Source organism: Bubalus kerabau, chromosome 20, assembly GCF_029407905.1.
Source record: "Bubalus kerabau isolate K-KA32 ecotype Philippines breed swamp buffalo chromosome 20, PCC_UOA_SB_1v2, whole genome shotgun sequence".
Classification (NCBI taxonomy): Eukaryota; Metazoa; Chordata; class Mammalia; order Artiodactyla; family Bovidae; genus Bubalus; species Bubalus kerabau.
In genome coordinates, this window is record NC_073643.1 from 60,749,439 (window position 1) to 60,763,964 (window position 14,526).

The window sequence follows — 14,526 nt, forward strand, 5'->3', positions numbered from 1 at the left end:
CAACGCCATGCAGGGGTGGGTTGGGCACCCAGGGAGCCGGAGTGGGAGTAAGCTCCCCGTCACCAGAGGTATGCAAGCAGGGCTGGCTGGTCACCCCTCGAGAAGGCCACAGAGAGGCCCCTCATGTCAGAGCCTGCGTCTGCGGGGTGTGCAGCATCAGGAGCAAGGAAAGCAGAGAGAAGCTGTCTGAGCCGGCACCCCAGGGCTCTCCCGGCTGGGCTACAGGCAGGCGTGGGCAGGCTGCAGGCGCCAGCCCTCTCACACGACTTCAGAGGCCCTATACTGCCCGGCCTCGGGTACTAGGACAGCTGAGACTCTAGTGACACACACACCCCCCCACACACACACACAGACACACACACACACAGACACACACACACACAGACACACACACACACACCACACACACACACCACACCCCACACACACACAGACACACACACCACACAGACACACAAACACACAGACACACAGACACACACACACCACACACACACAGAGACACACACACGCCACACACACACACACACCCCACACAGACATACACACCACACACACAGACACACACACACACATACACACCACACACACAGACACACACACACAGACACACACACACACACACGCCACACACACACACACCACACACACACACACACACACACCACACAGACATACACACCACACACACAGACACACACACACACACACACAGACACACACACCCACACACACACACACACACACACACAGACACACACCATACAGACACACACAGATACACACACACACACAGACACACACACCACACAGACACACACACACACACACAGACACACACACACACAGACACACACACACAGACACACACACACACAGCACACACCACAAACCACACACACAGACACACACACCACACAGACACACACACACACAGACAGACACACACACCACACACACACACACACACCACACAGACACACACACACAGACACACACACACACCACACACAGATACACACACACACAGATACACACATACCACACACAGACACACCACATACACACACCACACACACACAGACACAGACACAGACACACACAGACACACACCACACAGACACACACACACACTCACACACCACACAGACACACACAGACACACAGAGACACAAACACACACACACACACACACACACGCACCCCAGCAGCAAGAAATCCCCAGGAAGAAAACCAGATTGTCAATCCTTGAAACACCTTAACATGATCACAAAAGTATTGACCAGTCACCTCAATTCCGGTTCTACTGGGTCTGGAACACTTTTTATTAAGAACAAACAGAAGGGCCCTGCAGCCACCCAACTGGGTGTCCAAAATCAGGACACCCGAGGCCAGGGGTGCCCAAACCTGCCCGTCCGTCAGGATCACCCGGGAGCCTCGTAAGACACAGGTGCCCGGGGCCCACCCCTGAGTGCACGGTCCTCTGGGGCCGGGGGCCGTGCCGGTCAGGACATAGTGCATTCGGCCTGAACTGCTCTAGTTCAAGGGAACGTTCTGGTTCACCTAACTCACTAAAAGCCCCAGCAGGCTTCTGGCACAGTCCCACGTCAGCAGAGCCCCTTTCCCCTGGCCTCGCCCACCAGCCTCTGCGGGGCTCACTGTGCCGAAGCTGCGCCCCTCACCCCCAGCAGCCAGACCCACGCCCTCCAGGCTCTGGCGGGAGGAACAGGGGCGTCCTTCCTCCCTGGAAGTCTGAGTCAGGGCTTGGCCTGACCGGCCCCGGCCCCCGCGGGGTCCCCAGCCCTTTCTGCACCAGTCACGCGGCCAGGCGGCTGTGCTCTGACTGCCGGGTTGGACTCACATGTCCACCCTGAGCCTGGGGGAGCAGAGGTGGGAGGGCTCCCACGGGGAGTCGGGGCGGCCCCCAAAGAGGGGGGTCCTCCCCTGCCTCTGTCCCTGTCCACAGCCCATGCTTCTCCAGGGCTGGACGAGCAGCTGTTCCGCTCGGTCGAGGGCCAGGCTGCCTCTGACGAGGAGGACGACCGCGAGAAGTGGCAGGAGGTGCAGCGGCCACCGGCCGAGGTCACGGCGCTGCTGGCAGGTCTCTCCGGCTGCGGGAGCGGGTACGTGCTCCCGCGAGGACATCCAGGATCGGGCATACCCGGGGCTGGGCCCCCACGGTCATCCTGGGAGCACAGGGGGGCCCCTCTATGCAGTGATGGGCCTGGAACGTGGGAGGCTGACCTCCTGATTCACATCCAGGCTGGGTCCCCTCCCTGCTGTTTCATGCTCGGTCCCCGGATCCATTGGTTGAGCCGACGGCCCTGGGCAAGTGTCAGGGAGAAATGAGCTGAGCGAGGGCACACTTCCTGGTGGCTTAATTCCCCCTGATCCTCACTCCAGTGACCACGGGTCCCCGGACTTGCCCCACAGCTTGAGTGTGACCCCCCCCCACATGTCAGACCCTTTCCTAACCCACTGCTCTCAACACTTAAGCCCACCCCCCAACCCCGGACAAGTCAGCTGACTTCTGAGCCTCAGGCTTCCCGTCTCTAAGATGGGGCACTAACACTTGCCTGGCAGAGGGTTTGTGAGGATTCACCATCGAGGGTATAAAATGCCCCATGGGGCCCGATCCTGGCAGGCACTCCATGGGAGTTGGGTAGGGGGGCAGCGCTGACTCTTTTATTACAAAGTTCTGCCGATTTTCTTTGGTCACTGTATCACCAACCCGTTAAGTCAACAAGCATATGAAGCACCTATGATATGCCAGGCAAATTTGAGGGCCCCTGGCAAACAGCACTAACCAAGACAGCTCCCCCCGACACCCCCCGCCCAGGAGCCTCTGTTCTCCTGAGTGGTGACAAGTGTGAGGACGAGGAGGGGGCAGGACATGCTAGGGGGGCCGCTGAGAAGGTGCTGTTTGAGCAGAGATCTGAAGGAAATGAGGGGAAAGCCTTTCGGGCAGAGGGAACAGCTGGTGCAAAGGCCCTGGGGCACGTGGGAAGGGCCTGGAGGAGGCTGCTGTGGTTGGAGCAGAAAGAGCGAAGGTGAGTGGGAAGGAGGTCAGAGAGGTAATGGGCAGACTAGGCGAGGCCTCTGGCTTTTGCTCTGATGACACAGGGAACGAGGGAAGGGTGTGGGCAGGGGGTGCCATGGCCCCACCTAGGTTTCAGGGGAGCAGACTCGGTAATAACGCATTCCCACCACCTGCAGGCTGGAACAGACTTTGGAAAGCAGCCCCCCCTGTGCCAGTACTCTCCTTCACTGCAGGTGCGATGACCAGATGGCCAAGAAGCTCATGACTTACTGCAGCCACTTGGGCGGTGCCAACCATGCCCGCGCCCTGGGGGAGCTGGAGACCTGTGTTGCCATGCTGGTGGAGCAGCTGGGGTCCCGGGGCTGTGGTGCAAAGATTCTGAGGACACCTGAGGAGGAGGTCAGCGGAGCCCCAGAGGCTGGGAGCCAGACCAGTGGCTAGTCTCTTACGGGTGGAAGGACTGTGAACCATCTCAGCCAAAACCTGTGCCCCCTTCACAGATGGGTAAACCAAGGCTCCGAGAGGAGATGATTTAGATCTAATGAAGAATATTTTGGCTGCACATTAAAGGATCCATCTCAGATCAGCTCAAGGGAAAAAAACAGGAAGTTATTACCAGATGGAGCTGGGAGCATGGTTTCAAAAGAACAGCTAAGATGAGCTTCAGGCACAGTTGGATCCAGGGACTCAGATTCTATTACCCCATCTGTCTGCTCTGTTCTTTTCGTGGGTGCTGGCCTCACTTCCCCCTGCTATAGAGGGAGTTTCTCCATGTGGTAGGGTGAGGGAGAGCAGGGCCCCAGGCAGCTCTAGGCTCTCATCAGCCTACTTAAAACCCCCAGAGGAACAATAAGAGCCCCGTACAGTAAATCTCAGGGAAGAACGCCAATGGTCGGCCTCAGTCACGTGCCCATACCTGGACCAGTCCTCTGTGGTAGGTGGGCAGGGTCCCGTGATTGGCAGCTCCATCAAAGCCAGATGAAATGGAAGAGAGACACCTTGCCCAAGGAGAACTGGCTGCGGAGGGGAGGAGGGTGGGGAGCTCAGTTCCTGAGACCCTCAGGCTGCGCTCCCAAGTCCACAGGCCCTGCGCTCTATTGCCCAAGGACGCCACACCTTCAGCTGCTTTTCTTTCCCTCCATCGCTGTCAGGAGCGGAGGCTGCCTCATTCCCCCCAACCCTGCTTTAGAAGGCAGGTGTCCACATGGCATTCTGCAACTTGCCACCCTCTCCCCCTGGTATTCTGCAGGGAGCAGCAGCGTCCATGCCGCCTGGCCAGGGCTGGACTGGTGACTGAGGCTGGGCCAGTCGGGCCCCTCTCCTGGGTTCCCATCCCGAGGGAGGTGGGGAATGGCTGGAGAGTGTTCTCAGCTGCAGCCCCCAGACAGGAGTCTCCAGCTGCTTCTCCTGCCTCACCCTCCATGCCCCGACCCCTCGACATTCTCCAGCCATCGACCCATTCTGGGGATAAGCCACTAGCCTGGCAGTGAATTCCTCCTTGGCTCAAGCTGGCCAGACTAGCTTGCTGCTTGCAACCAAAACAATTTAGAAAGGACAAGCAGATGAATGGAGAAGAGGAGTAAGGATGGAGTCCTTCCGCCAAAAAGGAAGCATGTACATTCTTACATCAGCCTGACTGGCCGAGAGGCCTTGGGCCAGGCGTGCAGCTTCTCTGGGCCTCGGCGCCCTCCCTGGGGAGACAGGGCGGTTCTGTCTGTAGGCCCAGGGGCCAGATGAGATGACCCCTGTGGGAGGGCCAGGGCAGGCTGTGGGCCCTGCCTGGGGGTGGTGCTGTGTGCATGGGGCTGAGGGTGGCAGGGCGGGCGCTGAGCCCCTCGTGTCCCAGCAGGCAGAGCTGCAGCGGAAGATGGGTGAGAACGAGAGCCTGCGGCAGGAGCTGCAGATGGTGGAGACGGAGAGGGTGCGGCTGTCCCTGCTGGAGGAGAAGCTGGAGGACGTGCTGGGGCTCCTGCAGAGGCTCCGCGACCTGGTGGGCTCATGGGAGCTGGTATCCCCGGGGCAGGGCTGGGCAGGGCCCGCAGGGGTGGAGCCCACCTGCGTCAGGCACTGGCTCTGAGCTCTCCCCACATAGGCAGGCGTCGCCTCTACTTCCAGACATAGAAAGAGCTCAGGGAAAGTAATCAAAGAGAAGGGGGTTCTCTAATTCATTTTATGAAGCTAATATAACTTTGATCGCAAAACCAGAGGACAACCCATATAAGAAAAGAAAATTATAAGCTAATGTCACACTTAAATATGGATGCAGAAATGGTAAACAGCATATTAGCAAACCAAACCCGGCAGTGTTTAAAGGAACACAAGGTGATTAGTTGGGTTTATCCCAGGAATTCAAAGATGGTTAAGATCAAACATCGATTAACACAGACCAGCACACTGAAGGTTAAAAGGAGAAAAACCATATACTCATCTCAAGAGATGAAAAGTCAGTAACAGTCTCCTTTTATTATAAAAAAAACCTCTTGGCAAATTAAGAACAGTGCATATCATCCTTAAACAGATAAAGTCTCAGCTGACTACCTCTCACAAACCTCACACTTACTGGTGAAATGTTAGAAGGAATCCTTCTAAAAATCAGAATCCAGATAAGCATGCCTGTCATCTCTGCTTGTTCCACGTATGGATTCTAGCCAATGCAATAAGACAAGAAAAGGAAGGGGTATAAAGACCAGAAAGGATGAAACAAAGCGATCAATAACTGTGTATCGCATTTATCTATGTAGAGTACCCAAGAGAATCTGAAGGCAAAGCATTGTGACTCTTTGACAAGGTACTCAAGTTAAAAAATCAAAACCCAGAAGTCCATATTCTTAAATAGCATCAGCAAAGCACTTAAAAAGTTCTCTTAAGAGACACAAGCTCAGTCATGATTGCACAGCCACTATGAGATGGATGTGGGATTTGAAGCCAGGTCTGCAGGGTTGGAAGTGGGCCCTTGCCTGCACGTCAGGCTGCCCAGGACACAGGGCACTGAGGCCCAGCCTGATGGGGCTCAGTCTGGGAGGGTGCTGAGTGGCAGCCCAGGTCCGTGGGCACAGCTCTGGGCTGGGAAGCCTGGGGCAACGCCGGTTCCTCCACCTCCCAGCTGGTGGCTTCAGGCAGAGTTCTCATTTTCTCAGCACTGCTTTTTCACTGGTTAAAATGAGAATAAAACAAGCTGTTGCAAGGATTAAAGGAGTTAACACATCAAAATGCTCTTCTTCACGGTCATTTCCCAAGTGCCTCCTTGGGCGCAGGGACAATGGTCTGTCAGTACGTGATCTTGGATTAAATGGGTCCCTCACCCTGCTTCAGTGCCCACCAAGAGTCTGGGTAGTGCAATCATCACAGGGATGGGGGCCAGGAAAGGACCATGGACTGGGGTGGGGGGTACGGGGAATGGACTGTACCTTCCCCCAGGGAGCCACACAGAAGCCTGTGGGGGCCACGAGGTCCTACCCATTGCTTGAAGATTCAGCAACCATGGCCACTCCAGCCCTGTCTCATTTCTTTTTTTAAGAACATATCGAAAAAAGCCCTGGGGAAGATTTTGCTGAGCACGCTGGATGCTTGCAGGGACCCCACACAAGGTAGGTGAGCCCCACTCCCTGACCCATCTTCCAAGGCCTGGGGAGCATCCTGACCCAGCTCCTCTGTCCTGAGTGTCTTGCCAGCAAGATGCTGACTCATTCCTGCCCAGCCCACTTGCAAAGGGTACAGTCAGGAGACTTCCCTGTAGCTCAAACAGTAAAGAATCTGCCTGCGAGGCAGGAGATCAGGGTTCAGTCCCTGGGTTGGGAAGTTCCTCTGGAGAAGGGAATGGCAATCCACTCCAGAATTCTTGCCTGGAGAATTCCATGGACAGAGAAGCCTGGTGGACTACAGGCCGTGGGGTCGCAAAGAGTCGGACACGACTGAGCGACTCACACACAGTCCTGCCCAGCCCACCTGCAAAGGCTACAGTCAGGAACAGGCTTCAGGAGTTGAAGGTGCTATTTGAGAAGGACAGGGAGCGGACACTTCAGGGAAAAGGCCAAATAAAAGCCAGTGTGGCCAGACTCCGAGGAAGCCAGGCAGCTCCCTACTGCCAGTTTAGCCCCAGGCTTACTGCGGAGGAAAGACTATTATCACACCCATTCCACAGATAGGGAGACTGAGGCACCAAGGGGCCAAGGGTCAGCCACACTTAGACCTCAGGCCTCTCCCCTAAGCACTAGGCCACATGGCCCCATTGTTCAAAGTTCAGGGCAGCACAGTTTCATCAGGGCCAGCTCATGCCCGGTGAAATCAGGAGGGGAGGCTCACTGGTAATGAGCCTGTGCTCACTGGCCTCACAGGACGCTGCTGGGCAGGGCTCGGGTGCGTCCCGTGCCCCGACTGGCCCGGGCATCAAGGAGGAGTTCAGAAACTGGGCAGTAGAAGCTGCCTTCCCCAGGGTCCTCAGAGGGAGAGGGTGGCCAGGCTGGGGAGGGCCCGGGGGAAGGGCGGGCAGGCCTGCAGGCCACGGGGAACAGGATGACCCTGCTGCTGCCCACTCTCTCTCCAGACGGGCCGTCGGGCCCCTTGGCCGTGCTGGAAGCCCTGCACCGAGCTTTGGCTGGCTGTGAGCTCCTGCGTACAGAACCGTCAGCCCCTGCCTCCGCAGCTCCGGCCCTCGCCCACTCCTTCCCCATCTCCTGCTGAGGTTGCTGGCCCGGCCTGTGGGCAGCCTGGCCACCATCAGACCAGCCTCCGGGACCAGCCTGGCCACCATCACATCCTCAGAACCCTGGGGTCACCGGCTCCTTCTGACACTGGTCCAAGCGTGGAGCCTGGCAGCCACGCCTCCCCTGGGCTCCTCATTCCTGGCCTACATTCCTGCTGCCAGCATGCACGCTGCCGACGGTTGCTGGATCAGCCTGTACCCGCTGCCAGCCCCCTGCCCTTGGAGTCGAGGTGCCCGCTTTTCTGCCTGGTTCAGTCCAGAATCCCTTCCCTGGGCTCCCAGTATCTCTTCCCTTCCCAGCGGTGTCCTCTTTGTCCACACGGCGTGACTGCTCCAGGGACCTCGTGCCCCGCACTCCACTCAGGACACTACCCATGCCCCGGAAGTGCTGAAGGCTGGACACGGGGCTGGGGGAACTCCCAGGGAGGAGACAGTGATCACAGCAGGCTTTCTGGTGGAGGTGGCCTTGAACTAGCTCTAGAAGAGCAGTTAGATTTAGATGGGAAGAGAGGGGGGAAGGGCATTTAATGCAAGGGAACAGGGAGCGCCCAAGTGTGCTGCCGTAAAGCGCCCCATGAGTACAGACCCCAGAGCCCCTCTTTCCTGAGCCCCCAGTGGTACCAGGCCCCGCGGATCACAGGCAGGAGCAAGACAAGCTGCCCGGTCCCATCAACCTTAAACCCTCCTAGGAGAGAAAGACACATTGGAGAGCACTGCAGTGCAGGTAGAATCCGTGCTAAACTGCGGCAGATGAGGGTTCTGAGAGTGCAGACGATGGGGGCAGTCTGAGTCAAGGAGGACGGAGCTCTGCAGAGGGCAGGGCAAGGACAGGCGCCCTGCGGGTATGGGGCCCTGATGACTCGTCTCCCAGGCAATGGGCGCCTTGGAGGGGTTCTGACCTGCCTCCCGGAGGTGAGGGGGAGGGTAGCAGACAGGAGGATGCAGGACTTGGGAGCAAGGGGTCACCTGGGGGACACAGAAGAGGGGCCACGGGGAAAGGAGGACCAGGGCCCAGCAGGCAGTCCCGGGCAGGGCCACAGGGAGGGCTGGAGGGTGACCCTTGGCCGCGCGTGGGGCCACAGGGGTCCACGTGTGTGGTAAGATCCATGGATGTGGGCGTTCTTCTCCAAAAACTCAGCTTTACTGTGTGTTAACGAAAAATAAAAGGGGCAGGGCCTTCCCTGACGGTCCGGTGGTTAAGAATCCACCTTCCAATGCAGGGGACGTGGGTTCGATCCCTGGTTGGCGAACTAGATCCCACATGCCACAGCTAAGCCCACAAGCTGCAAACCAGTGACTCATAAACCACAGCCAAATAGCCCACGTGACGCAATGAAGACCCTGCGTGCTGCCACTAGGACCCGAGGCAAGCAGAGAAATACATATTTAAAAGTAATAATAGTGATAATAAACGGGACCAGAAGAGACATTCCTGAAGCACCCCCTGCCCCTGCTCTGGCTCCCTGGAATCGGCCGACAGCAGGCAGGCAGGATTCCTGTAGACTCCAACCACACTAAGGCTCACCCTCAGGAGCTTCCTAATAAAAATCTCTGACCTCTGCCTGACAAGCAAAGGTGTATCGTCGCTCGTAGAGCCCTCATCTCACTGGAGGCAAGTTTATGAGGTGGCCTAGCATGCACAGGTGCCCAGAGAAGCTGAGGGACTACCCGGCACCTCACAGCCAATCAGCACCCACGCCTGGGCTGAGCCTGCTTCCTGGGCTGAGCCTGCTTCCTGAGCCCGCGTCACACACGCTTCCTACCTCGGCCAGCTGTCTCTGATTAGGGACCCCAGGGCTTGGGGTCTGAATCAGTTACAGCACAGCTAAGCCCCCTTGATAAACGAGCTCCCACAACACTCTGGGCCAAACAAGACAGAACTTTCTCTCCCGTAGTGGTTCAGAGGGGAGTGGACGACACAGCAGCTCTGCTCCACGTGGCCACCCAGGGGCCCAGGTTCCTTCTGCTGTGTTGCTCTGTCGTCCCCTAGGGCGTCGTCCCTGGCAGAACCTAATCACCAGCATCACATCGGCCCTCCGGCCCCCGGGAAGGAGGAGACAGGGAGGGGAGGCTCAGGTACTCCGGCTCATACATCCTCTAAGCTCATCCCACTGGCCATACCTGGCTGCAAGGGATGCTGGGAGATGTCTCCTGTAGCTGGGCAACCACGGGACCAGCTAATGCTAACATTATTAAAAGAAAAAAGGTGGCCAACTGGACTGGGGGCTAGCCACACACCCCAGGCTGCTCACAGTAGTCTGCTTGGCACAGCAGAGGGGCCGAGTGGGCACGTACGGGCACCCCTGCAATGCCCACCATGGCCGGAGGAGAGCACACAGCCCTCCTCCTACGAAAGGCCACGTCGCCAAGGTCAGCTGACAACCGACCTACAAGACAGCAAGAAGAGCTAATTAGGCAACTGAGGTGCCAGAGGAGCACGTTCACAACAAAGGAACAGGATGAAATCCCAGGTTGGACTTCCCTGATGGTCCAGTGGGTGAGAATCTGCCTTCCAGTGCGGGGTCAGAACCGGGTTGGGCAACTGAGCCCATGAGACACAGCTAGAGAAGCCTACGTGTGCCGCCGCAGAGACCCAGCACAATCAGAGCAAAAACAGACGAAAACAAAACGAGCCACTCCCGATTTCCCCACCAAGAAAAGATACAGCCCCAGGAGAGCGAAGCTAAGCGGAAACAGGCAATCTACCCGAGAAAGAGCTCAAGGTAGTGATCATAAAGAGGATCAAAGAACTCAGAAGAAGCGATAAACAGAGTGAGAGTTGGTTAGAAAATGTAAAAGAACCCCAAGCAGAGATGAAAAATGTAGTAACTCCATATTTAAAAAAGACACCAGAAGGAATCAACAGCAGACTACATGGCGCAGAGATGTGGATCAGTGAGCGGGCACACAGAAGTGGAAATCCCTGCAGCTGAAGAGAAAAAAGAGAAACGGGACAGTTTCAGAGATCTCTGTGATAACATCAAGTGTACTCACGGTAGCATTATAGGGGTCCAGCAGAAAAGAAAGAAAAGGGACAGAGAATTTATTTGAAGACATTGTAGCTGAAAACTCCCCTAACTTGGGAAAGCAAGCGGACACTCAGGTGCTGGAAGCACAGAGAATCCAATGGGAGCAGCCCCCAGAAGGACCAAGACACACGTAAAATGGCAAAAACCAAAGATGAAGAGCAAGCGAGGGACGTCCCTGGTGGACCAGGGCTTCACACTGCAGGGGGCGTAGGTTTGACCCTGGGGTGGAGAACTAGGACCCCTCGCGCCAATTGATGAGAGAAAACACACACGCACGCACACGCACACACATGCATGCACAGCAACAAGCTACATACAACGGCTGGCTTCTCAGCAGAACCTGCAGGCCAGAAGGGAGGGGCTCAATATATTTAAAGTGATGAAAGGGAAAAACCTACACCCACCCAAGAATACTTTTCCTGGCAAAACTCTCACTCAGATATGATGGAGAGATCGAAAGTTTTACAGCAACACCAAACCAGCTTTATAAGAAATGTTCAAGAGACTTCTCTAAGCAAAAAAAAAAAGAGGCTACAACCAGAAACACGAAATTTATGAAAGGAAAACACTCACTGGAGAAGCAAATACCCAGTAACGGGAGCAAGGCAACCACAGACAAAGCTAGCCGGCAGATTAAAAGACAAAAGGAGGAAAATCGATATCCGTAATAAGCAGTCAAGGGATACACAAAAGATGTCAAACGTGCTGTCAGAAACATCACAGTCGTTATGAGGGGAGGGAAGTAAAAATGCAGGGAAGTTAAAATGTGTCTGAAATTAAGAGACGGCAACACGGCTTCCTAGGTGGCTCAGGGGTAAAGAATCCGCCTGCCAATGCAGGAGACCCGGGTTCGATCCCTGGCCCGGGAAACTTCCGCACGCAGGAGAGCCACTAAGCCTGAGTGCCCCAGCTACTGAGCCAGTGCTCCAGAGCCTGAGGCGCTGAATCCACGCGCCCGACGGCCTGTGCTCCACGAGAGAGGTCAGCGCAGCAAGAAGCCGGCTGCCCCGGGCCAGGGCGTCTTGCGTCAGTCCGTGGCGGGCGGCAGGGGAATCCATCAGCTAGGGCAGCCTAACAGCTAGAGAGCTGCCCCATCCTCCACAGAAAAAGCCCCCATGGGCCAAAAGCAACAAAGACCCAGCAGGGCCAAAAGCAAATAATTTTTTTAAAAAAGACCAGCAACTTTGTCACACATATAGAGATGGCTGTATATAAACCTCAAGGTGGGGAACTTCCCTGGGGGTCCAGAGGCTAAGACTCCAGGCTCCCAATGCAGGGGGCCTGGGTTTGACCCCTGCTCGGGGAACTGGATCCCACATGCCCCAACTAAGACCTGGCACAGCCAAATAAATACTCTTTTTTAAAAAAAAGAGGAAGAAGCAGGAAAGTGCAGAGTTTCAGGGAAAGCCTCACCAAAAGCAGAGCCTCCCTGATATCTGGGCCTGACATTCAAGCCACGATCCCGACCCAGAAGTTTCTCCTCCCTTGAGGCTCCTGGGAGTTCTATTAACCAATTAATCCCTTCCCGATGCTTCTCAATAAGGCTGTAGAGTTTCCTGGCAGAGGCAGCTATTTGAATTTGAAAATTTCCTGGTAAAATGCACAGTCTTCAACACTCTCCCTTTGATATACAAAGCCAGCTCCCTCTGCTCCGAGTGTGAGCTACACTAAGCCACTCGAGTCTAACAGAGAACAGAGGCGTTGATGGTGTGACCCCAGACACGAGCCATGAGAGGCCTGGGCCGCCGCCTTCCTCCCCGAGCCAGGAGGACATCCAGGCGCCCTAGGAGAAAGGCCATGTGGCGACGTGCCCCGGTCAACAGCCAGCAAGAAACCAGGGCCTCCAGCCGTCAGCCCACTCACACCTCAGAAGCAGGACCCGCAGCCCGGGACAGGTCTTCAGGCCGGGATCTGACTGCAGTATCCGGAACTGGGCCCGCCCAGCAAAGCCACTCCCAAGGTCCTGACCCCCCAGGGACTGAGAGAATATGTGAACACACTACTGCTTAAGCTGTGAGCTTGGGGAACGCTGTTTTGTGCAACAGCTAACAAAAACACTTCTAGTGAGAAGCCATGCTGCCCCATTCACAGGGTGATTCGGGAGTGTTCTGGAGGCTGTTTAGGTGTATGAGTAACCGTCCGAGGCCTGACAGTGATAACCAGCGGGCTGGAAGGAGGACAAGGGCCCCGGGGCACTCAGCAGACTGCAGGCTCACTCCAGGGCACCAACATGCTTGGGGAAGGAGCAGGCCTGATGGAGTCCCCTGCCACCAGCCACGGGCTGACACAAGACACCCAGCCGAGGGCAGCCTGGGGGCCTGCGGCCGGAGGGGCAGGCCGCCAGGACTCAGGGGGGTGACAGCGCGCAGCCAAGGCCCCGAGCGCTGGTGGGGCCGCTGTCCACCAGCACTTCACTGAGAGGACAGTGAACGGTACCGCCACTGAGAACTTCGGGACAGCGGCCAGAGAGCAGCAGCCCCCAAGCACAGGGCGGCTCGGAGCGGGCCCTGGGCAGCTGCCCTGGCGGCCGGCCCTGAAGCTGGCCCTGGGTGGGCAGAGGCGGGAAGGGGCTGGACAGCCCAGTTCAGTTGCTAAGTGTGTCCAACTCTTTGCGACCCCATGGACTGCAGCACACCAGGCCTCCCTGTCCATCACCAATTCCCAAAGCTTACTCAAACTCATGTCCATTGAGTCAGTGATGCCACCCAACCATCTCATCCTCTGTCATCCCCTTCTCCTCCTGCCTTCAATCTTTCTCAGCATCAGGGTCTTTTCTAATGAGTCAACTCTTCACATCAGGTGGTCAAAGTATTGGAGTTTCAGCTTCAGCATCAGTCCTTCCAATGAACACCCAGGACTTGCCGGGGACCAGCCCCGGCTGATCCAGGGTATTCGAAGGAGAGACGGCTAGGCGAGGGTCAGGGAACAACTGCTTAATTACACTTTAATTAAGGATACAAAGAGTAATAGAATAAGGATAGCTCAGTAGGAAAATTCAGTGGAGAAAAGAAGCTGAGTGGCTTGGTTTACGCGGAAAATCAATATAACCCGTGACACCAGGTTAGCTCTGACCACGGAGGCCGCAGGCGCCCTCTCGAATAGCGGAAGGTGCCCCACCTTAGACACCTTCTCGAGTGGGTCTTAGAAGCCCAGGCAAATAAATGGTCGCAGAGGACATCCGCGCTCCAGATGGACGCTCAGCCGGAAGTTAAAGGGAAGAATGACATGGGGAGACCAAGTTTCAGTGAACAAGGCCCGCACTTTATTTTCCAAAGTAGTTTTTATACCTTAAGGTATGCATAGAGGATAATGGGGGAAGGGGTAGAGTCATGCAGCAAGCCAGGCTTTCTTCCTGCAAACTTATCATATGCAAAAGTTCAGGTGATTGACATCATCTTCTGGCCCGGAGGCCTGTTAACATTTTAAGAAACTTATCTTTCTCTAAAGGTGATTATTCCAAAGTCAGGCGCCAGCCTTCCAAAAAGCATTGGACAAAGCGGCATTTTACATTTCTATACACCCATTATATCAATCAATACACTGCCAAGGACACAGTAGGTAAGGAGTATGGAGACTTAGCAGCAAACATTGGCCCAACAAGTGAAAAACCCTTCACCAATACATTTTCTAATCAATCTTTTAACTACTCAAAGGAATCTGTGTTTAGGCAGTTTAGAACATCTCCTGCCTCTCACAGTTGGGAGGCTCTGAACAATCACACGTGGCCGGAAAAACCTATTCAGGCAGGCTAGAGG

General features: G+C 55.9%; 1 protein-coding gene across 1 annotated transcript in view; it reads left to right on the top strand.

Moving 5' to 3' along the window:
- Positions 1-9,299, top strand: part of EFCC1 (EF-hand and coiled-coil domain containing 1) — a 29,950-nt gene extending 20,651 nt beyond the window's left edge. The window contains exons 4-8 of the mRNA XM_055557470.1: positions 1,982-2,123; positions 3,217-3,439; positions 4,890-5,030; positions 6,558-6,627; positions 7,584-9,299. Of these exons, the coding sequence (XP_055413445.1) occupies positions 1,982-2,123; positions 3,217-3,439; positions 4,890-5,030; positions 6,558-6,627; positions 7,584-7,720 (713 nt within the window). The 3' untranslated portion in view covers positions 7,721-9,299. The remainder of the gene's footprint in view (positions 1-1,981; positions 2,124-3,216; positions 3,440-4,889; positions 5,031-6,557; positions 6,628-7,583) is intronic.
- The last annotated feature ends 5,227 nt before the right edge of the window (positions 9,300-14,526 follow it).